Genomic DNA, 25,850 nt, shown 5'->3' on the forward strand with positions numbered 1-25,850 from the left:
TCATGGATTTTATTTAATTCCATTATTGTATTTCCTTTTCTTCTGCTAACTGCAACATCATAGCTGTACTGTATACTCAAGGTTTGAAGAGTAATATAAGAATCGTAGTCAAACTTCATTCTTAACTGTGCAAGTAATTGAAAACCTAGAAGTCAGCAGAAAAATTTTGAAAATTGTAAATTACAGAGAAATTAGTTACTTCTGTTTATTAAAACTAATTTTTAAAAATCAGTTTTACTACGAAATTCAAACTTACGACAAGGAAGGAGAATTAATGGATCATTATATATTCCAGAATTTGAACATCTATAGAGTAACCAGTCAAATCAGTGCCAAATACTGTCATTTGCGGCTCAGGAAGAATTCTAGAAGGTCAAAAGGCCATTGCTGGAGGCATTAGGAAAAAGAAATTAAAACTACTATAGAAGGCTTCTCTGGTTATTGTAATTAGAAAATTCCTTTTCCTGGTTATAGTATGTTCTTTACTGTATACTTATGGAAATGTCAATAAGATATCAAAAAGGATGCGGTTATTAAATTTGGTTGAGCCTTCAATTTACCATCTCATGGTTAGTTTGACTTTTATTCTCCAGCTTAAAGTCCAAGAATATATTCCCTATGGAATGAAAATTGCATTAAATGTTTTATTTTCTCACACACTTCTCACACTTCCACTTTAAAATTTTCATAGCATTTTAATATCATGAATACATTCCTCTTTGTATTATTCTGAAACCCATGTTAGATAAATAATCTACCCTCAAGAGTGTCAAAAAGCACACCTTAGTGCCAAAATCAAGTATAGGAAAGGAATAATAATAGAAGAAGATTAAATTTTAGAAATTATCATCTTTTTCTGTTAAAAAAGTGCAATGATCTCATCTACTTTCCAAAACTGGGGAGATCATGATATATAGAACAATAATTTTACCTTTTGTTTCATATAGGTGTAAAGTATGGTCTCTGTTTTGCAAAGGCCATAAATTACAGATGTCAGAAACAAAAGAGCTCAAGAAAATATTTCTTTCCTAACAAAGATGAAGCAAGTTGGCAGTGTAGAATATTACATAATATGGAACTCTTTGATTTATAGAGGTCATCTATTCTTAGGTTACTAGAATCTAAAACATTAGTTTGAGCTGGGCATGTAGTTAGGATGGGAGAGGTAAAAAGAATTTGTAGAATTTTGGTGGGAACCTTCTTAGAAAATAGTTGCTTGAAAACTGGCGATGAAGTTGGAGGAAATCATTAACCCTTTCAGCTCCAGATTATTCAAACACTGGCATGCCCTACAGACCAGCATGTATCTTGTATAAAATCCTTGGATACAGTGCTACCCGCTTCTTGCTTCTTTTTGCCCAATCTCAGGTATGGTTTCTGGGCAATAGTAACGTGTTTTGTAGTTCAAAAGCAATGTATGGCCATTGCTGTTTAATTGCTTTTCAACCATTTGATTCATAAATTGGTTGCTATGTGGAACCACAGCAATAAATAATAGAAGTTGTTCAAACAGAATAATATTTATAAGTCTGCCATAATAAATAAATAGTTTCATTATTACATTACAGATTATTCTAAGAATTAATCAAAATTTCCCACTCAACACATGTTTTTTATTGGGATAAAGCATAAATTAATTAAGGGGTGATTATTACAGTCTTACTGTTACAAGCTAAGTGCCTCTTCTGTCACCCAAACAGGACTCTTATTCTGTTTGGGTTGCTTGTTTGTCTAGAAATGACAGATTTGTAACAAAAGAGTGTTCATGTGGAACATCAGCATAGGGTTTGAGCCAGTAACAGAATCATGAAATAAATATTCAGTAATAAACAGTCCATTCCATATTGTTGCTAGATTTTTATTGACACAAACAACTAGAAAACATCTGGTACAAGAAAATTCATGAAATCTCTGAAACCATTATTATTTCATAGATAGTAAAAGAATTACTATTAATCTGAGAGAAATACTAAATTCACACATATACTTTTTAGCCAAGATATTGTAATTTATTACTAAATTATATTGTACATTCACGGTATATTCCAAAATTATTCTCTATTGAATACTTAAGTCAGAAATTTGCAGGTTATTTTCAAGCATGAAGCAATGTGTCAGATGTATTTTCAGTAGTCTTAAACATATTTAAGACTACTGAAAACATATCTGACATGTTTATTCACATTTCCAATGCGGTAACGTAGTTGGTTGAGGCACTGTGATACAAACTGGAAAGTCGTGGATTCGATTCTTGATGAGGTCATTGGATTTTTCAATTGACCTAATCTTTCCAGCTGCACTATGGACCTGAGGTCTACTCAGCCTATAACAGAAATGAGTGCCAAGGATCTTCCTGGGGGCTAAGTGCAGTTGGCACATAAGGCTATCAACCTCACCATGATCTACAAGCCAGTTGTCTAGAAAATGAGGGAACCTCGACATATCACAACCCTATGGGCTTCCACAGCCTGTTGCAGGAATAGCTTTGCCTTAAATGTGTTTACGTCACCTACTGGCAATTGAACCTGAAGGTTCAGCACTAATAACAGCAAACCCCACAACTGGACACATTCTTCTGTCTTGGTTGTTCCGAAGAATATTTCCAATCTTGATGCTTTATTATAAGTTTCGTAATGAAGCGTCATGCTGAAGAGATAACTGCATGTCCAACCCACAAACTGTAGGGCCACCTCTTTTTGGCTCTCTATGCTTATTGAATTTATTCACAGTTACCTCTCATATCATAGAGGCCATCTACATCAATAACCCAAGGTGTGATTAGAGTCCACTTAAAACAGGAAATAAAGTTTTGAAACACATGATATGTGTTTCAGGTATTACTAAAAGTTGCAAGAACACATACAAAGAATTACAAAGTCATCAGAGAGAAATTATCTGATGTATTTAGTACATGGTATTTTATTTTTTGTCATAAAACATTCACCAGGCCATAGGTAGAAAGTAATTTTTAAATTTAATTTACATCAGTTTTTTCAACACAACATAAAAGGCCTTTTAAGTTTTTTACAAATTAATGAGCTGTCACAACAAACTTTTAATACATTGAAAGTAGTTCAAAATTGTGCTTAATATGTGTCAGTTATTATTCTTTTGCATTCTTTTATTGCTCTTCCTTGTGACATGGTATAGAATTCAACATATGAGAACTGATTACATAGTTTTCAATGCACTGAAATTTAGTATGCTCCAAAAGATTGTGAACAGTGTCAAATTTTCTGCATTAATTGTTCAGTGAAATGTGAGTTTACACAGAATAGCTGTTGCTTCAGAATTACAGTTCTGCTTGAGCTTGCAACAATGCTGAGAGAGTAGCAATTTTTTCTACTTAATTTTAGGTAGACCACAATATAACAATGTCTTGTAATCTCTCTCTCTCTCTCTCTATGGTAACATTTTAAAGTACAAAGTATAGAACATGAAGTGAGATTTTGTTGATTTGTTTTGTCTCAGTTGTGTTTGAATGCCATATTTATTTCAGTGTCACAGCATCACACGAACTATGTTCATTATCTGCAGTGGATTTTATTTCTTAGGTCTCTATTTTATAAGTACCCACATAAAATGCAGGTCAGTTTGCAGCAATGAATAATACATGAATGTGATAATAATATATAATATTTTTTAACATAGCATATATGTGTGTATATATATATATGCTAACAAAATATAGAATATAAGTAACTGCATTTGTGACATGTATGTAGAATATTGTAGATAGCATTTAGAAATACAATATTATATTGTAGCTTGTATAAGAGCATATATATATATGCATATACTCTTGATTTTTCAGACAACCACACAACAATTGAATATAATTTTATCAGTGGCAGAGCATTCATGTTAACAGTGTTAGCCTGGCGAACACTTTCAAAAATGAAATAAAAATATTACTTTCATGATTCATTTGTACTCCACATACTGGCAGGAGAAGTGATTGGATAATACATCTTCCACCTTCATCCACCCAGTCACAGGCTTGTTAGCCATTTCCCTGCTGCTTACGATGACCGTTGCTGGGCACAATCAGAAGAGACCCCAATATAGTATGGGCGTGAGAAGAGGAGGATATGCATGTCATTCCTAGTTACCTCAAGGTGCCAGTGTTAGCCAAACGTAAAGTGTTAACACACCAGCTGCTTAGTGCTTGCAGAACATGCAAACAACGAAAGCAAGTAAGAATGGGACAGCAAAACACATATATCTGCTCTAGAATGTTGTTACATAGTATATGTGACTATAGATAGGGCTTCAGTTGGTGAATTCATTTATTGACTACTACACACGACTTGGAACTACAAGCAATTACAGCGCCAATGTTAATCTCCACGATTTCCAAATCACCACAGCACCCACTAAGTCTTTTTCAGCCTGCTATATCTTCATTAGCCGTTTCCTGGCAACTGCTTCTGACAGTGGAGATTCTTCAGCTCTACGCCCTGAGGTCCTCTCTTCACAGCCTCCCGTATACAACTCTCTGTCAACTAACTTTGTCCCTTGCTTATAACATCTCGTCACGAACCATGTAGAAACACCCAGTTTCCATTGTTGTATTCCAACTGTTGCATTATTAAGAATCGGCTGCCTAGCAACGGCCGCTGTTTGCCAAGTCACCGCTTAGCAACGGGCCTATATGCCACATGATATTCTAAATGATTTTTACCTCAATTTGTATGCGAAAATATTTCAATGAGTACTACCGCAAGCCAAAGAACTGTTCGGAATTTTTGACCAGAGGAGCGCCTGATCTTAGAAACCATTTGGTTAACAACGAATTTTGAATTCATAATAATGATGGAAAAGCTTTTTATCGCCGGCTGTACTGTGGAATGATTGACATTATTAAAGGGAAGTGGACTAATCTGTCTCCGAATTCTCAACCTGATGTTTTTTCACTTCTAAAATTTAAAGAAACTTTAAACACTATGAAGAATTTCTAGTACCTGCTTGTGCGTAATGATTGAAAACATACGGACGGTATTTTGATTCTGTCCTTCTGAGAACCGAACTTTCTGTTAATTAATCGTCGAAAAAATGTCTACAAAGTAGTATTTCCGATCTCAAGTATTTTATCGCTTCAGATCACGTTACGGAATTGCCAGAAGTCGTAAAATTCTCTGCCTTTCTTATTAACTATTCCAGTAAGCAATTTATTTGTCAGAATTCTCACGACCATCTGCACTGCTCCTTGATGTGCAGAAAGCGATTCGAAGAAGTGATGTGGGTTGCTTGAGTTCCAACACGGGCGATCCGCTACGCGGTATCGCGAAATTCGGCTGTTTCCCCACTGGCAATATCAAGTCATGAAGACTCGCGTTAAAGATCACAATGCAAAATGCCATGGACTTCGTGAAAGCACGAGATCTGTAACAGACTATTTTAATTCAACTCCCTTCACTGCTATGAAGCTATGCTTATACGTCTATCCTACATCCCTACAAACCCTGGAGCCAGTGACAGTGCTGTGGAGAATATTGGCTCCTCGAAAGAATTTGGAAGGAATGGTGAACGATGAACTCACATTTTATAATGTTCATCTAAAAAAGACTACTATAATAAAAGGAAAAAGTGGGTGGGACATGTAGCCACACGAGAAACAAGGAATGCATACATAATGCTGACTAAGAGAATCACAACCCAAGGGATCTCTTGGCTGTGATAAAAAGATAACCCCAAAATTAACTGTCGTATGGTGTATGTTGAAGATACGAGGTGGATTGAACTGCCTTTGGATAGTGTCCAGTGTGGGATTTTGTGAGCGCTATCATTAATGTAAGGACTCAGAAAGAAACAGGGTATCCAGAGACCAGATGAATAGCTGTTAACTGCTCTAGAAATAACCTTACCCGTGGAGGTAGCTTAGAAAATAATTGGACGTAAGACAAATTTTTGTTGATAATTCGCGACAGTAGTGTATCTTGGATTATTCTGGGACGTGTATTCTAAATAAGTTAACAAACACTGCATTTTATTAAACAGAATTTCAAAACATTTATGCTGTTGACACATATGTTCTTAAGTCATTTTATAACAAACTCGTTTTCCTTTCAGACACTTCAGAGTAGATGACAAGTCCCTCTCTCAAGGGAGGCCCTAGTTGACGGGTCTAATAACAGCTTAAGAATCTTTTCCAGAATCAAAGATATTTTTACAATAAAGTTTCTTTACTAAATGAAGTTAATAAATGCAACTAACTCACTGATCACGAATTTAAATTAGAAATCAGATATTAAAACAGAGCAACGTCCTAATATCCATCAATTTCATGTTATCCAGTTTGCAAAATTAGATTTCATTTTTTCATAACATTCTCATTGGAGCCAAGTGCATAACATTAGACACGATCCAAGTTTTAAATTTTAATAGAATTTATATCATTAGAGCCTTGTAATACCTTTATTACAGAGAGTTAAAAACGTCTTTACAAAACTGTAAAGAGACTCTAGAAAGGGTAGAGGATACCGTACGCAGTGGTACGACTGCCGGTGTACATGGCGCAGTATAACGATGTTGATTGCAAAGCGTGGGCTTGACTCAAAAGAAGAGCTTCTGTGCCTGATGGTTGTGATCGTTGTGATGCATGTACTGGTACCAGTATCACGTGATGGACAGGATATCAAGACACCTAGTAGCGCTAGTAGCTGACACCGAATCATGTGTGTACATGTGTCCAGAGCTGGGAAACGGGGGCAGACCCGTTCTACTTAGCTTCAGAGCGCTTCATTTTGAGGAAGTCATTTCCTGTCTCTCAAGACGTAACTATATTTTCCGAGCGTATATTGTAAAAAAAAGTACTTTTAATATGTTGACCATTCCCCGGGCTCTTCTGCTGAACTGGATTGTCCGACCAGTTATGAAAAGCCATTTTCATTCTTGCGTGTTTTTGAAACAGAAATATTCGTAAGTCTCATGAATTGTGTAGCGATGTACCGTATCACCATTTACATGGATGTATATGAGCACTTTAAATTTCGAACTTCGCGCTACACGGAAGCAGCGCTTGTAATACACGTGATGCTCGTCGGGGGTAGGTCTCGCTGGTCTCGCTAACGGCGAGAGTCGGAAATGCGCGCGAGATGGATTGAGTGGAAGAGCATAGTGAGTGCAGGGCTGTTTCTAAATGGTTATATTTGCCTGGTAATTGTGTTTTATGTGCATGAAATAGTATATTTTTAATATAACAAAGTGTGGAACTACATCGTATAGCGGATATTATAATCGGTGGACTAAAAAATGTCTCGGCAAACTAAACCAGTGGATCATGAACTTGGTCACGTCGCAGGCAGCACGGAACGAGTCGCTTCTTGCTCTAACATATCAAGCCCAAGACATCATGCTCCTTATACAGGTAAGTTCACAAAGTGTACATTTTGCCCACATGCAGGAGATATCAACAACTAATAAGTGTGCAGGCCTTAAGGTAAAGAGAGCTTCAGTATTAAATGACTAAATTAATTACTGACCTATCCGATCTTTGACTGAAACCAAATGACATGACATTAGTGATCAAGTATTTCGTAAATCTGCACAGAACCTACTACTTATTTCATATGTGATTTTAATTGAATTTTTATTGATTATTAATGGGAAATAACTTCAAATTGAAGTAGGATTTTGTATTAATATTTTTTCATAAGACCAGTGTTATAAGAAAATTCACTTTCAAGTGCCACCTTTCACTATTTCCCGTCCAACATTTTCTCGTTTGCTTCCAATTCGATGGTATATAATTCTGTAGCATAGATAAGGGTTTTGATTAAAATACGATTGCACCTTTAACTTTCTATTTATGGGTTGTTTAACAACGCAGTCACTAACCGAAATTGCAGAACGTCAATCGAAATATGTATCACGCCCTTAAGACTTTATTTTGCCCCGACGCCCTCTAAGAAAATTGAAGCGGATCCCGCCAAACTTAATTATATCTTACCAACGTCTACATTTTTATACAACACATTTTAATCCAGTCTATATATATTCTAGCTAAATTTGTTTAATTCACCTTATGTTGAACTGCGATCGAAACATTTTGTGAAAAGGAAAATAAACAAAAGTAATAAATTTAATGTATGCGTATATTACTATTATACTATATTCTATTCATATTCCGTTGTGCACTTGCGGGCGTGAAACGTAAAGTTATACACAATTCCTTATAATAAAGTAACAGTAAACATGATGTTTCTGAGATCAGCATCAGTCTATATTCTCTAGGATAAAAAAAACTAGTTATATTAGACAAATTCAGACAAGACACGTTTAAATTAAGCGATAAATTAAATTAAATAATACAGCCTATATTGAAGCTCACCGAGGTTAAACCCAGGGCAGCTCCAGACAAATAACATTTTAATTTTCTGCTATCTTACAAGCTTATACTAGCTTGTCTGCTTGGAACAGAAGTTTTTATGTGCTCCTGAATGTCTTCTTCACTGTATGTTGCTGTTCACCCTACATAGACGACGGGGTAATATCCGGGATGACCAGCATTGGGGTAAACACTAGGATACCCTCCACTGGGGTATCCTCTACCGGGATAACCTCCATTCGGATATCCTCTGCTAGGGTAACCTCCTTGTTTCGACTGAGGCACGTCAAATACCTCCACCTCGTCGTCCACTGCAACTCCACCGGGAATTTTTTCTCCATTTTCGCCGGAGGCAGGAACTTCATTTTCAGGTCCAAGAGGGTTAACTCCTGTCTCTGGATGCACAGGGTAACCGCCTATGAGAAAATGAAAGCACGAGTTGATCAGAGGGTACCTCTTTTTAACTTTCTTGAGGTGAGGTTTGGCTGAGTCCCCTTGGTACGTCGGCCAATATTTGGCCTACTGTACCTGCCCCGGATGGCAGATTATGATGACTGTGGAGAAGTTGGTGAAACGAGAATTGGCATGCAAAACCGAAGTACTCGGAAAAAACCTGCTCCCATGCCACTTTGTCCATCACAAATCTGACATGACCTGGCATCGAACCCGGGTCGTCGCAGTGGGAAACCGGCGACGAATCACCTAAGCTATGACACGGCCTCATCAGAAGGCAACTCTAAAATAAATTTTTAATGTTTCAGTGTATAATACACGACATGTAAATTGTCCGTCTACATTGCCCTCTTGGAGTCTGAGATGAATATTATACACCTGGATAAACTTTTAAAAATGTGACATGACGCCTTAAAGCAGCAGCAACAAATTAGCGAAGGTTTTCCCGATGAGGTCATTGCAATTTTTTTTTTCAATTGACCTAATCCTTTCAGCCGCACTATGGCCCTGGGGTCGACCCAGCCTCTAACAGAAATGAGTACCAGGAATTAATTAAATTATTTTCCTGAGAAGTAAAGCGCGGCCGGCGCGTAAAACTGACAACCTTACTGCCATCTTTCAGCCGATTGTCTAGATAATGTGGGAGCCTCAACGTCTAACAACCCTATGGGCCTTCACGACCTGTTACAGGGATAGCTTTATTTTTTTTTTTTTTACTTTTTTTTCATGGCAACAGAAGAATCAAGTGTTCTACTCGGTGTCCTATATCCGGTTCGCATAAAAGCTAGCCCAGGCCGACATACAGAATCCAGGATTCGAATTAGAGAAGACTAGAGTTTAGAGACCAGTTCAAGATGCAGACAACAGTGAATATGACTGCATGCCAATCAACCTGCAGTAATAGAGACTACGCAGCAAAAAAAAACAAAAAAACACGTAAACTAGGCTGAATAGAAGAACAGAGCATTAACTATTGGCATGAAGTCATACCGAAGGAGAAATAACGTCATTTGGCCCTCAAGAAAGCAGAACATATAAAGAGCAACGTAACGAATTAAAGCAACAAATAATAGAAGAATTTGGAAAAAGCTAACACGAAGACAAGCGGGGTCTACAGAACAATGACACGAAGCCGAATACAGCTCACGACACGTTTGTATTTTTATATAGATTTTAAACCAATTTTAATTAAGTTTAATAAGATGTTAATTTCACATAAGAACTCATGTCTAACGCCAATTAATTTCATATATACAATAAGAATAACACATAGAATATAACCACTTAACGGCTTATGTATGTAAACTGGGAATATAGTATTTAACACTTGTACAATGATAAGAAATATTCAAACACGAAGACGCGTTATAGTTCAATAATCAGTCGTGTAACTCAGAGCACCTGAAGATGAACCATTGAGGGTCGAAACATGTAGCGTAGTTTAAATTAATAAATATTTGTTACGTTGACGGCTGAATTGGTAAACTTAATATTGTTAGGAGTTTATATACTCGTATATCCGCTAATCTTCCAGGAATTTGGGAAAGACTAATATAGAAGAATCGCGTTTCTCTCAATTCTTGATATCCCACTGAATAAAAAAGAATATATAGTATAATATGATGTACGTTTTCACAGGGAAACATTACGTTTCATTTATTTTCGCCGCCTAGTCTACAGTTCGGTAAGTTTTAACCTTTCCCTTTTCGCCATTATGAACTTCTTTATATGAGCAGTACTAGGGTATTATTCCTTGACCATAAAATAGCTTTATCTTTGTCAGATATATTTCCAGACTCTTCCTCTCCAATTAGTTATACCTATGACACGTATCCAATCGTATTAGTATATTTAAAACGACATTGATTTGAACGGACAGTTTCCTCCTTAATGTACGTAAATTTACGGCGACTTGGTCCAATAGTGTAAATTCCATGGCTGTCTTAATTTCCTTGTATGTAATTACACTCTGACTCATTCGGATGCCAAGAATTTATTTAATCTTCTTAGACTAAAATGTCTCAAATATAGTCATTTTCCAATAACGTTTGCAGTGTAAGTCACGTGTGACACACACATAACGAGAATCCATACCAGGTCAAAATTTTGTGTGTAATGCCATGAATTTAAAAAAAAATCAAATATTTAGACGTCTCAATTCAAAAATATGGTAGCAGGGGGAAATTTTGACATTGCTTTTAAACGTACAATTCTTTAAAATATTTTCCTTTGACTTTATTTTATATTAAGATTTGTCACAGAATATATTCAAACAAACATCAAAATATTATCTAACAAGTTTTCACCAGAAAGCGTGAGATTGTTAACTTATGGTAACATTTCGAAAAATAACGCGTTGCGGAGCTTACCGGTTGCTGCAGGGTAACCGCCCCCCGCACCCACATGATAATATACGCCACCCCCTGGATAGTAGCCACTTGCTGAGTGCACAAAGCCTCCTGGATACATGCCGTTACTCTGGTAGCCGAAATTGAGCTTGGAATTCTTCAAGGACTCCGTTTCAACACCCGTCGTTCCTCTGTTGCTGGACCCTGTAATAGTGAGCACATTCCGTCTCTATACTTACTTACTTACTCATGGAGCTGAGCTCTTCTTGAGGATCCGCCAATTCTGCAGCTACTCAAGAATTTTCCAGCATTTTATTGAACCCGAAGGTTCACCACCGTGTTCGCAAGAGCCCTCAACTGGTCCCTATCCTGAGCCAGATTTATCCAATCCATACCATCCCATCCTATCTCTCTAAGATCCATTCTAATATTGTCTACCCACCTACGCCTTGGTTTTCCCAGTGGTCTCTTTCCCTCTGGCTTTCCCACCAATATCCTATACGCATTCCTCGTGTCCCCCATTCGTGCTACATAACTTGCCCACCTCATCCTCCTTGACTTGATCATTCTAATTATACTTGGAGAAAAGTACAAGTTATATAGGCAAAAGAAAGGAAGAAACAATAGAGAAGGAAAATGATGAGAAAGATTGAAACGAGAGGGAAGATTAATAAAGATAAACATCGAAAGATGGTCTGAGAAATGGTGGCACGGATAGAGGCAGGAGTGCAAGAAAAATAAGAAAGAAAAGCAGAAGAAGACAACAAGAGAGCAAGAAATAAGAGAGAAAGCAAGAAATATAGAAGAAATATATAAAAAGGGAGAAACAAAGTAGATAATGACACAGATGATTTTGGGTAGTAACATGAGAGAAGAGTTAACAAAGAAAAAATATAGAAAAGGATAAGAAGGAAGACAATAGGAAATGGAGGAATGTAAGAACTGAAGAAAAAGAGAGCACAATAAAGGGAGGAAGAAGGAATTTAAAGCTTATCGCTCTTGCACTTACCTCGTACTTCCAAAAGCAGCGCAGATGCCACGAGTGGCAAGAACAAATTGACAACGAGACTATGCTTCATGGTGTGACTGTCCCTATTGATACGGACTGGTAGAGGCTTCCTTATAATATATAGGCCTGCGACTGGGCTTGGCATCAGATACCCAATTAAAACGTCACAGTGTGAATTACTGGTCAGAGTTCTCTGGCACCAGTTACGTTCTTTTGTAATCACATTTCCGTCCAGAGGAAATTATCTTCTTTCGTAAGCGCTACCCAGTTTCCGCGCACACCCTTGAGGTGTAGTTTCCCGGTACATGGAAATCTTGTGATCGGTTTACCCCGTTAAAATAAGCTGGAAACTCTGGAGGTCTGTGGAGGAACTGACATTTCTATGAATCAGAATTCTTCTTTCAATGTCCTAACGTTGTTTTACGAAATAATGAAACAGTGCTGTGGATGTGAACATGATTGTACATAGATTACTCGTTGCAGCCTTCCTGAGGCCTTACTATGGGACAGAGTCTTGCGAAATACGTGAAGGTGTTAAAGTTGACTGGCGGGTCTCTCAATGGTGGCTGTGGAAAGTTCTATTTTTCGGATGTAAGGTTATGTAGTTCGTTGAAAGTTAACCAATTTTTCGGAGGCGTATGTAACTACAGCACAAATCCAACATAAAGAAGGTAGCACTGAGCGATGTGTTCCTCTGAAGCGTCGATTGACTTTCACTGGCCTACACGGTATTATATTCCGCAAGACAGAACTCTTCATGAATGTTAAAGTATTATCAGCTTTCCTATAAAGTAAAATGTTTTTTATTTTTATTGAATGAATAAAGTATTGTATTTATTACGAGCTAATAAGAATGAATTATGCAGACTGTGCAGGTTCTTACATACACAGTAAGAGCATTCTGGTCTCCATAGAAAGCTGAGAATTTCTGGCCCATATGAGCGACTAAGTTAAACGTGTGAAGTTATTCCCATACTTAATCAGACACCAGGGCCGCGCCATAGCTCAAGCGGTTAGTTCCTGGCTTCCCACCGCGGCGGCCTGGGTTCGATCCCGGGTCTGTTCAAGTGGGATTTGTGGTGGACAAAGTGGGGCTGGGGCAGGTTTTCTCCGAGTACTCCGGTTTCCCCTGCCAATCTTCATTCCACCAGTTGCTCCACAATCACCCTCACCTATCATCTGAGGCTGGTACAATAGACCAGAAGTGGCCGCAGTACAAGGGACTTAGTCCCAACCCACTAGCAATAATATAAAATAATTAAACACCAGGCCACTAACACAGAGGAGGGAGTAGAGGAATGGTTCCACGCATTCTTATCTTCTCTATTAGTTGGATATTAGCGTCAGTTTTGGCCGCATCGGCTTTACCCCCGGGGAAAGACTCTTCGGCGCTCAGTGTACAGGAGATTGTGTGGGCTCCAGAGTCTTTCTGGATACTAAGGAAAAGAAAAAACGAGTCTCTGTTATTACTGGGATTCAGACCTAGATTCCTCGGTCGTCCAGATAGTAATTTAATCACTATACAGACTGAGTTATCCAAGGTCCTTAGATAACAGACTGTCAGCTTATAAAGAATGTGTGCTCCATGGAGTTAATTATTCATTTCCGGGGAAGGGATTTACTGTCTTGGGATGTACTAAGTGTCTTAGAATAAATATTGCTCATTTGCTTATGTTGACCTATAATAATTGTGCTGAAACATGTCAAATTATTTCTGTGTACAATGAGATTTCCATCTAGAACTTCCGCCATTTTCCAGCAGGTGTTTCATTACTGATTTCTGATTTGAGTGCAGATATGTTTTGGTAGCTGTAGTTCGCTTCAGTGAACGAGAGGTCTGTTAGAGCTACGTGTGCTTGCTTGAACTTGATGCCACTTTCAGTACTTCCTTTATTAAAGCAAAAGTAAAGTTGTCCCCCTTCTTAACTAATTAAGCACTATGCCATGAAGGCGTATGTTGGGAATGGTTGTATAGATCCACTTTTCTTGTCCTCGGCACTAGTTGGAAGTGAGTGGTCAGCTTCACGCACCGGCCGTTTTATCCCCCCCCTCCAGGGAAAGAGCCTCCGGTACCCAATGGATAGGAGGTTTGGTGGACCCCCAGAGACAGTCTGGACGATGTTGAGGACAGAAAATTTTTACCAGCTCGTAGCCAGTCACTATACCGGCTCCGTACTTCATTCAATAGAGATAATTATTTTGTTAGTTTTCTTACTACTTCTGTTACAAGTCATTGTCTGGTGCCGATGGTTCACGCATGTTGCGACTTTGTTTTAGGCGATGTTAATGGTGCTTGTTGTTGGTATCAGTGCTATCTCCGGCATAATGATATTTTTATGTTTAATTTAAGCCACATGTAGATCAAAGTTCTCAGTTTTCACTTTAACAAGAAGATTATCCTAAATTCCATTTCATTTATATGTGTCATCTCTCATTAAACGTGAACTACTTTTCGGACTGGGCTAGTGGTAGCGTAGTTGGTGGAGGCACTATGCTACGGCCGGAAAGTTGCGGGTTCGATTCCCGATAATGTTATTAGAATTTTAAATTGACCTAATCCTTCCAGTTACACTACTGCCTTGGTGTCGGGTCAGTCTCTGACAGAAAAAGGTAGCAGGAATCTTCTTGGGGCAAAAGGGCGGACGGCACATAAGGCTAAAAGCTCACCGCCATCTGTGAGCCGATTATCTAGAAAATGCGGAGCCTCGACGTCTCACTATCCTATGTGCCTCCACGGCCTGTTACAGGGATAGCTTTATCTTTTTACTTTCCGGGCTGACTGTGGTCTGCGAACCCGTACTGACAAACGCTGCATAGGAACATGAATGCCTGTAGTTCTTCATTATTGCCATATAATCTTTGAAGACGGATGTTCCGTGAAATCTGGCTGTGTGGGCGGTCAACCTGGGAGCATCATATCCTTTGTTCTGTCCCCACACATGTGATTACCAGGTGGTCAGGTTTCCCCTTGTATGGGCGTGCTTTTGCGCCTGCTTTACGGTTTTCCAGCCAATTAGTAAATCTTCATGCACTTGAGTCACAAATATCATATCTTCTGGATCGGCCATTGCTGTCGACTGGGATTCGAATTTCGACCATGAGAGCGGCCATCCTGACTGAAGCTTTCCGTTGTGTTTCTCGATCTCTTCATGGGGTAAGCTGTAAGGCCAACAGACTGCTTCCTTTCTCATCCTTTTAAATTCACTGTTCCATCCGTCATTATTCCACGCTATACTACCTATGCAGCTGGAAAAATGTACTGGGTTGACACCACATCCTGTCAAGTTCTTATCTACTCACTTCCATCTCATTAGACAATTAATAATGTCTGTAGTTAATAATCTATGGGCGTTCCAGTCCACGATGAACCGTGGACTCTGTTTCATAGTTTCATAATCATATAGAAAGTCGGTAGGATTTCTTGGACGGGGGATCAGCCCATCCTAAAGCCTCTTCCTGCACACAGGACAACACAAGCACAGAATAAATTCAGACAGACATGCCTTGAGTGGGATTCGAACCCGCGACCCCAGTGTTTGGCCTGGAGCAACAATTCGTTTATAAAGAGCGCGGCCACTGTGATCGACCGCTGTAGTTAATGGTAAAGGGGAAGCTATCCCTGTAACAGGTTCTGGAGGTCCATAGGGTTGTGAGACGTCGAGGCTACCACATTTTCTCTAGACAATCGGCTAACAGATGGCGGTAAGGTTGTCAGCCTTACGCGCTAGCCGCCCTTTAACCCGCCAGGAAGATTCCTAGTGCAGCTGGAAGGATTAGATCAATTGAAAAATCCAATGACGTAAGGATATGAACCCGCAACCTTCCGGCATGTAGCATAGTGCCTCAGCCAATTATACTACAGCAACCCCCCCCTCCCTCTGTAGTTAATACAGTCGATAATAAACTACGAAGATATGTGAAGTCTTTGTGGTGTCCTTGTGAGAAAGTCCTTGACTGTGACGGAGCGTCATGACCGCTGATTTTAGAGCATGTCACAGGTTCTCTGCGCCATACAGTGGTAGGTGAAATTCATGGGTTCCAGGTAAATGGCAACCGACCAGGTTCGTGGTATCAGTTTCTTAATAAGATATTCCACTAACGTCAAAGTGAATTCCGTCGGTTTGTTGTTTTCCGCTTAATAACGTGTGTTCGAGGATATTTCTGCCTTGTCTTTATCATGTGTTCAGGAAGATTGGACAAGATGTCTATAAGTTTTCTACGCATGCCCTGATTGTTGCTAATCGGAATGACAGGTTCCTGCGTCTCATTAGATGCCAAATACCGTGTACACACGAATATAATGAGACCCCTTATTTTTCCAACGAGAAAATCGTAATTCTTTTACAAGGAATATGTAGTTTAGTTCTAAGGATTTTAGGCAGACAAAATTAAAAACTGTTCTGTTACGGAAAAATAAGCAAAAAATTTAATACCTCAAATATAAATCTAGGTAGTTTAAAAAATATCTTCAGAATTATCGATTATAACTCCTGAAAATATTTCTCTTTGTATTTATTCTTAAGGACCTTAATACAGCGACCCGTCTTTTCTAACAAGCAGCAATTGAGGAAAAGAAGACGACTTTGTGTTCGGGCTAATACGGTAACTTCTGCATATCGTAAAGAGTCTTTAACAGTCTGCGAATAAAATATAAGATCTCTATACAATACTTCTGGCTGTTCCGTGGTGTATCTAGTGACGTTTTATCAATTTCTTATGTTTCATGTAGCGTGAAATAAAAGGATGTTGGCCATAAAACACGGGCAGCAGATATAAGAATATATGCAAAATTATTATTGGAGAAAGCCTTTAACATAGACTTTGCAGAATTAGATGTAAGAGTAGAAACAGGATCTTCACGATCAGTGTTTTCTTAACGAGGTATTAGCCCTTTAGAACATATTCAGACGGGGAATTTCTTGACTAGCGGAATTATTCGAGAATGTACATCTTCATGGACTTAGTTGGTTCAATGTTTGGCTTGTTACAATAAAATTATTGTTTTGAATAATATATTAGGAAATGTGCAGGCGGAAGCGGTTGTGGTCGGTTCTGAGGTAAGGATTTGCCTGTAGAGACTAAGAAAAGCCACGTCCGAGTCGAGACTGGAAGCGGGTAGCACCCAAATACAAGGCTCCCCACTGCCTTTTCCATATTCAGTGCTGAGTAGTCATCTCTGTACACGACTGCAGGGACCCGCTTACACGCCTCTTGTTCAGGAGCCGGCAGTAGGAGCTTCATAACTTGTACACTTCTCCAAGTATAATTAGAATTATCAAGTCAAGGAGGATGAAGTGGTCAGGACATGTAGCACGAATGTGGAGAGGAGGAATGCATATAAGATACTGGTGGAAAAGCCAGATGGAAAGAGACCACTATGAAGACCAAGACGTAGATGAATAGATAGTATTAGAATGGATCTTAGGGAGATATTATGGGACGGTATGGATTGGGTTGATATGGTTCAGGATAGAGACCAGTGAAAGGGCTCTTGTGAACACGGCAATGTACTTCGGGTTCCATGAACCATGGGATGCTCTTGAGTAGCTGCACAATTGATGGCTTCTCAAGAAGGGCTCACCTCCATGAGCGACTGAGTTAGTCTTTGTCTGATATGTTATTTATATTCTGCTTCTGTCTTCATGAATATTTTATATTTTTTTGCATTTTGTTGGGTTATTATGTTTTATTTGTTGTGTGAAATTTTATTTATTTTATTCTATCTTGTAAATTATATTTCTAGCCTCTTGATTTATTGTTTCCTGCCTTTTTGTTCCTGCTATATGCGTGGAATAAAGGACTATTTAGTTCTTCAGATGTGGTTCTCGGGGATTATTTTGTCTGTTTAGCCATGGTAGAAAAGTTGTTCTGGGGAGAGGTTTGTTACATTTTTAGGCAGGAAGAGTAACAATGTGAGATAGATATACTTAATTTTGAAGTGTTTTATTTTCAAAAGTATAAAAATTTTTAGATGAAATAGATTTACTGACAGTTTCTGAGAATACTGCTTGCATGATTTATGTTGTACCAACTGTCTGTTCTTTTCGTTCTTGTGCATAAGCTTCCTACTGGAATAAGACGATTTCTGGCCGATATATTTTGCTGTTGTTGAAGGTGATATTTAATTCTCGCTTTTAGCTCCGATGATGTTGTAATCTGAAACAGAAAGACGTTCACAAATATGATAAAATTGTTTTTAGATATTCCGATACTATGAAGCTAGTCATGTGGATCTATACACTTATTCCTCATATGAATTCATGGCGTAGTACTTAATTAGCTAAGCACAGGGGCAAGTGTACCTTTTACCTTTTTATAAAGGCACAGCCATCTTAAAAGGAGATAATATGACAGTGAAGTGAAGACAAAACCTTTATGAAATCAGCTATGAACCAATATACGTATATTTAAGTCATAATGTCCTGACTTATTTGATTTTATTATATTGTTTATATGTGTCATAATTATTTGTCTACTTTCGTTGTTTTATGTGGAAAAATATGTGTAGGTTTATGATGTTGGCATGTGTATTAGTGACTTGTATACGGGGTTTGAATTAGTGAATCGATTTTTGGATACTCACGTGTCGTAGCTACAATTAATTAAAACACTCTGAGAATTGCTCTAACTATAAGACAGAAAATGTATTCAACGCCTTCTTAGTAGTACATCTTCAATCCTGAATCCTCTGGCACTCTCTCTATCGAACTCATCGAAATCTATCGAACTCTCTCGAACTCTCTTGCAATCTATCGAACTCTATTTCTGGATTCCCTATCTCGACCTGAGCTGGCTTCTTGCGGACTGGAAATAAAACACTAGGTACAACAGTTCATTCCTCTGTTAATCGTCGTTACCATGAACACATGTGTCAATTTCTAGATAACGCCTTGATTTATCCAAGCGTATTCTTTGCCGCGTAAAAGTGTTTCAACTCGCCGTTATAACAGAAAATTAGTGTTTACTGAATCGTTGCTTATAAACAGACTCCTTCTCTGACTTCACTATTCCGGCTTTCAGGCGTCATGTCACATTATATCTGCGTGTCACGCCTAATAACGCCACAATCTACTATGAATTACAGCAAAACTTCGTAAGAACATCTTGCAATCAGAGCCCATCTCATAATTATAATTTCCAGTCTTCTACCATCAGTAATACCAACATGACTGTAGTTCTAACTTAGGGCCAGGAATCAGTTTTGGGTGGAACGCCAATGCGCTTAAGAACAAGAATAATTGTTACTTGAAATTAATGAACGGTTTTGAAGAAGGTTTGTTGAAACTCAACAGCTACTTAAAGTATCCAGATTTCTGAAAAGAGGTCTTCCACTAAGCATCCTTTGTAGGGCCACGCCATGGTTCAAGCGGTTAGTCGATGGCTTCCTACTGCGGCGGCCCGGGTTCATACCCGGGTCTGGTCAAGTGGGATTTATGGTGGACAAATTGACGCTGGGGCAGGTTTTCTCCGATTACTTCGGTTTCCCCTGCCAATCTTACCAAATTGTCCATCATAATCACCCGGAGCGGATACAATAGGCCCATCAGTGGCCGCCGTGCCGAGTGGACTCAACTGGATTCCACCCCCCCAAATATAAGAATTAAAAAAAAACATCCTTTTTCAGTTCTACTTAAAAGTAAGTAAGTAAAGTAAAGCTATCCCTGTACCAGGCCGTAAAGGCCCATAGGGTTGTGAGACGTTGAGAGTCCCACATTATCTAGATAATCGACTCAAAGATGGGGGTAAGCTTATCAGCCTTACGCGCCGGCCGCGCTTTACTCCCAAGGAAAATTATTTAATTAATTTCTGGTGCACATTTCTGTTAGAGGCTGAGTAAACCCCAGGGCCTAGTGCGGCTGGAAGGATTAGGTCAATGGAAAAAATCCAATGACCTCATCGGGACTTGAACCCGCCACCTTTCGGCTTGTAGCACTACGCTACCGCCTACTTACATGTGTAAATCTGACTTCTCGGGACATCATCAGGTCCAATATGAACTGAAGGCAGATTAAGTATTATTATTATTATTATTATTATTATTATTAAAAGAGTGTTCCAGCCTGTTTCATATTCTCTTACATTAATACATGATCTTTCCTTGATAATATGCTAAAATTCTTATTTTTTCATATTAGTAATATTTCGTGTTTTGTATAAGTTGATAAGAAATTCGCGAGCAATGAACCAGCGTGAGTAGGTGTCTGTTTCTTATAACCTGATGATGGAGGCGATACGTTCCTCCGAAACGTCGGTTAAAATATCTACACGGCACCACATCCCAGAAGACAGCATTTTTCATAGTCACTGCCATGGAAACCTCAAAAATTATACCGATTATGTCGGTGTAGCAGTAACACTGCATACCGATATTCTCAGGTTCGAATCTCTGCGGTGTTCCCGGCCATATTAACTGAGGTGGTTCATGGTTTTTTAAATGGACCATGGCCGACTTCTTCGAAATTTTAACCAAACGTCATTTATGATCATCTACTTTATTCATTCGATTTTACGTGTATAATGCCCTTTCTGGACAGCCCTTCCACGACTTAAATGATAAAAGTGCGGTTTTTCCCCTTTAAGTGTATTCTCGCTAGATATATCACATATAGAACCGACGAAGCTGAATGAGTGTCACTTAAGTCAATAAATGTGTTTGAAATGCAATGAGTTATTCAAATTATCCTACGCTAATACGTCAATATCTCTGGTGGAAGAGAACATGAATGGAATTGTTCTGAATAGATTTAATTTCGGTAAAATTATTCTGGAGTTAACACATCCTCGTATTCGAAATATCGAGGGGTGTAATCTCGATTTGACGACAGACCACCCTGAACTTTCTCCCCGCAACAGAACCTCAACGCCTTCAACTGTTCAAGACCCGTCCGTCCCACAGCCCCCCCCCCCATTGATCTCTATAGTCAGCGTACTGTACGTAATTCCGAGCAGCGTGACCCCTGTAGTTGATTCAATAAAATAACCGAATAAACAGAAACTAAGCCGGTCACGGTAGCCGAGAGGTCTGAGGCATGTACTGCTTTAGTTGGCTTGGAAACCGGGATCGTGGGTTCGAATCCCACTCACGGCATAGATGTTTAGTTTGTGTGTGTGTTTTTCTGTGTTTGTATACAGGTAGAGGCCTTACGACGAGCTGATCACCCGCCCAAGGAGTCCTACAGAATGTGTAAGATCTAGAAAAACCGAAGTGAACGGAGAAGTTCATGGAGGTAGGCCTAGGCCCACTGGGGCTGTAGTGTCAAGGGAGGGGGGACAGAAACTAATATAGATCTAAAATCCTGTCATTCTGAGTCATGTTTACCAGTGTTGTAAGCTCCGTCCTAATGTTTGCGTTTGTGTGGTTGTGTGCATAGGCATTTATACGTATATGTATGTTAAAGCATGTGGCGCACATAAGACTGCTGAAGTACCCAATATGGCGGATGAATGGTTATAATTTCTGGTTCTTGTTTTATTTTCCTCAATTCCTCTAGGAAAAATATGAAATATTTTCAAATATACCACTCTCGCGTCATTCAATATCCATTCAAATTCAGAGGTCGTATTCGACTTCATATGATATACACAGCCGAAATGTTTATCCGAGATCAAGTTAGGTCTATAATTGGTCTGGAACGTGGTCTACTCAGCCTTGTGAAGATAACTGAGGAGCTGTTTCAAGGAAATAGCGGCTCCCGTCTAGAAAACCAAGATTAACGGCCGTGGGGATTCGTTGCGCTGACCACGTGACACACTCTATCAGCATAAGTTGGCACTAACTTGGCCGACAAACGGCGGTCGCTCGGTCGGTATAATTCGCTTGCGGACTACAGGCCACGGAGTTTGTTTTTTTGTAATCCCTTCATCTATGTACATGTGTACATAAGTGGCATTTCTCAGCCAATATTTTATATTCGTTTCATTTTTATTCCCTACTTTAAAAGTTCTATCTTCGGGGATATAACGCCGTGAAGTCTGTTGAAAGTCAACCGACGTTTCGGAGGAACATATCGCCAAAATGTTCAGTGTTGAAGAATAAGCTGTGCACGAAACCAGCATGTAGTAGGTCGCAAGCAACAACTATTTGCCCTACCTCCTGCCAGTCTTAAGCGAACTAGGTAGGAGCTTTGGTCCGCTTTGATCCAGGATGAATACTAAGATAATAAATATGTCGGATGGAACAACTCTGAGTGGAGGATCGGTCTTCTCATGAATGTAAGAAGAATATAAACACCAAACTATACCATCTGATCACTCGGTCTTAGTATTTCAGAACTTTCCATACTCTCTTTATCAGATAGCAACGTCATACGGTTTAAGGGGCCCTGAAATGGAAACTAAGCTCACCATCGGCCGAAGCCACCGGAACTGGAGCCTGCGCTAGATTGGCTGGAGGCGCCAGATCTACCGAATCCTCCTCCGAAACTGGAGCTGGAGCTAGAGGCTTGGCTGTGGCTCTGGCTGAAGCCACCTCCACCATAGTGGCCTCGGTGTCCCCCTCCGTATCCTAAGCCGAATCGGTCGTGGTATCCACCGCCGTACCCTCCTCCGTACCCGCCGCCGTGTCCAGGGAAGGCCATGCGTCTTATGCGTATTACGTCTACAGGAATCAGTTCGAGATCTGAAAACAGTATGTAAACAGTCATACCTTAAACTCTGTCATTCTTCATCTGCTTCATGTTCGGCTAATTAGGACCCATGTTTCCTTTTCTTCACAGCCTCTGTGGTCTAGTTATCAGAGCTCTTGGCTACAGACCCAGAGATCTCGGGTCTGAGTCCCGACGCTACCAGATTTTCTGAGAAGTTGTGGGTCTGGAACGGGGTCCACGCAACCTCGTGAGGACAATTGAGGAGTTAATTAAATGGAAAAGTAGCGACTCTGGTATAAAAACCAAGATTATCGCCAGTGGGGATTCGTTGCGCTAACCACGCGACCCCTTATATCCGCTAAAGCTGGCACTAAATTCGCCGACAAGCGGCGGTCACTCGGTCGGTATAGTTCGCCTGCGGACTAAAGCCACATAGTTTTTTTATTTTTTTATTTTCCTCTTTGTCTTTTCAGCTTAATCCTCTTTTTCTCTGTTCCTTTAGTCTGCGTCGTCTGCTACTAATATTTTACTACTATTCCATTTTTACTGCTGCTCCATTTCTTTTCTCCCACCATTTTTATATTCTTCCCCTTCATGGATTACATCACGTTCCTTCTTTGATTTCCTGACAATATTCCTTTTAGATATCATCAGATAATCCAGTGTTTCACAAAGTGGGGTCCGCAATGGAGTCCGCGAAATTATTTTTGTCTTCGTATTTTAAGTTAAAAGGGAAAATAGTGTATTAATACTTTTAATATTTTACTAAAAGTTTTTATCTAGAATAATGATATCTAAGAAATATATTTGACTCGAAATTGCGCAGGGTAACTATTCTAGTTGCATAGAGTATCTCAGATATTTTTTCATCAAAGGATTGCGGTACTAAAGTACATTGTAAAGGCATTAAGAATTTCGTAAAAATAATACAAGCATCACAGTATTTTCAATAAATAATTTTATTTGGGTCTCTCTTATGTTCGTAGGCAGATAGTATAAGTCTGGAGGGACGAAAGGCCCTTCAGTGTGCAGTGTTCTTGCTAGGGGCTCCACGGACTCCAAAACTTGAGAACCGCTGCGGCAATTTTATGAACTGTACCTTCAGTGTTTTCCACAGGTTGTAACTAATTTTTCCCTGTTCTCGTATACTCTTTGTATGGCGAATCCGAGTGAGTATAGTAAGATCCCTTCTCGCGATTCCGCAGCCTGGATCCTAATTAGTCCTGCATTGCTGTGGAAACGCTAGAAGAAATCTCTTGAGGCTAACCAAGCGGATGCGACGATGTTAATACCAGAAATTCAAATAGAGAAGGAATTTAAGAGAACTCTTTGTATATCAGTTCAGATATGGCGTAAGAACCTTAAATTATTTTCGGAATACAATTTTTACCCGTTCATATTAAATATACACGTATCAATGCAACATAGTACATACATGCATGCATACATACATACATACATAATATATAAATAAGACACTTAGTATTCCGCCGTAACTACATTTTTATCAAATTTGGTAGTATTTACGAATAGGACCAAACAATATCAGGGAAGGCTTGTTATTCTGTACTTGTTTTAGTTATTAGTTGGGAGCATAAAAAGACACTTTAGAGCATTAATGTATAGGACCAGAAAACTACAGCGAAAACTTCACGGAATATCATCAATATTACAGTACATTGAGTGTTTTGGTATAGATCACAGAGTTCGTATATTTGTTGTTAAAGTAAATTATGAGTTGTTTTGCTCTGGAAGAAGATTGTTTTCTTAGGCAAGAAATTATACATGCACGTAGACGTTTTCTCAGTAGGTTATGTGCTCAAAAATTTGGCATGGAAAATACAACGAAATTTATATTATTTACTTACACAATTTACGCGTAAATTGTTCTTTTAGTGAGATTCGTGGCCCTATTTTTGATTAAGCATTTTTACTTGTATCCATAACACCCCCTTTAAAAACTTAGGTACCTCGCACATAGTTTTGTGGGCATCACTGTCGTCTGCTTACGTTTGTCCGAACAAATATAATTTTTAGCTTCGGAATTAACATACGGTTTCCGAGACAACGCATTCATGAAGAACAGCAGCGGACCCTTGGAGGGGGTGATCTCTATTCAGTTCTCTGGCAGTTAAATAGTGAGTTCATTCGTGAATTCAATTCCGTCAGGGATTCATTCGTAAAATAATTCAGAAGGCAGTTCAGTAGTTGAGTGTTCCCTTGTGGAGTGTTAGCCAAATAAGATTAATTACCAAGCAACAGCTAGTAAATAGACGTTGAAGACCTTATTTTTGCTATAGTTACAGTAATCTTTAGGTGTTACAATTATTTGTAGTTACGACTTGTGAGTGTCCAATAAAATCCAGAACCCATTAATATTCGTCACGCAACCAGGAATGTGTAACGTAAGAGAAATAAGAAAAGGAAAGAAGACGGGGAAGGGAAGAAAAAACAGCGAGGAGGAAAGGAAAAAAGAAGTGGAAACAAAATTTGAAGGCATAGACTAAATCGCATATGGAGTGCTTGTGCGTATATTAATATATTGGATGAATATAGCCTGTATATTTTGCTCCATATATGAAACTACGTGTAGTCGTCAGGTAAAGATTAATTTCCTAAGTTATTAATTATTATCAGTTTCCGAATTGTAGCCTAATTTTGAAAATTCTAAAAATATTTATAACATTTGTGGAATTTTTTTTGTATGCATTCGTCTTTCTTACAGCCCTCGAACTTAAACTTCATCAATTTTTAGCTCTTATCCGTGAACAGGGTTTACAACATTGAATTCCCTTATGTTTTTATTCAGGCTACTAGAAGAAACTTAGGAATCGGTGGGCAATATACGCAACTTACTTAATAAATTAGGTAAAATTTGTTCTAAAATAAATACTTATAAATATGTACATACTAATAAATGTATTTCTATATTGATTTTCATCAAAAACATTTTATCGACTTCCATAAACAGACATTTCTCTTACCTTGAACCTCTTCTGCAGGGACATACGGCATAGCCACCACAAAGGGCACTGCAATGAACAAGGCCAATACCAAAAGACTCTTCATGGTTCTGGAAGTTGTAACGACTGGAGACTGAGGAAAATAACTGGGATCACAGCGTA

General features: G+C 38.9%; 2 protein-coding genes across 2 annotated transcripts; both read right to left on the reverse strand.

Annotated features, from left to right (window-relative positions):
* Positions 1 to 8,132: 8,132 nt before the first annotated feature.
* Positions 8,133 to 12,252, reverse strand: LOC111870511 (cold and drought-regulated protein CORA-like). Its single transcript, XM_023862859.2, has 3 exons — positions 12,140 to 12,252; positions 11,152 to 11,334; positions 8,133 to 8,745 (listed from the first exon to the last, which is right to left on the reverse strand). Exons 1-3 carry the CDS (start codon positions 12,207 to 12,209, stop codon positions 8,468 to 8,470), a joined length of 531 nt encoding a protein of 176 aa, XP_023718627.1. The 5' UTR covers positions 12,210 to 12,252; the 3' UTR covers positions 8,133 to 8,467.
* Positions 12,253 to 18,066: 5,814 nt separating this feature from the next.
* LOC111870563 (holotricin-3-like) lies at positions 18,067 to 25,850 on the reverse strand. Its single transcript, XM_023862946.2, has 3 exons — positions 25,710 to 25,850; positions 22,484 to 22,757; positions 18,067 to 18,295 (listed from the first exon to the last, which is right to left on the reverse strand). Coding segments are annotated over exons 1-3 (360 nt in total). The 5' UTR covers positions 25,795 to 25,850; the 3' UTR covers positions 18,067 to 18,294.

Source organism: Cryptotermes secundus, unplaced genomic scaffold, assembly GCF_002891405.2.
Source record: "Cryptotermes secundus unplaced genomic scaffold, Csec_1.0 scaffold117, whole genome shotgun sequence".
In the NCBI taxonomy this organism is placed as follows: domain Eukaryota; kingdom Metazoa; phylum Arthropoda; class Insecta; order Blattodea; family Kalotermitidae; genus Cryptotermes; species Cryptotermes secundus.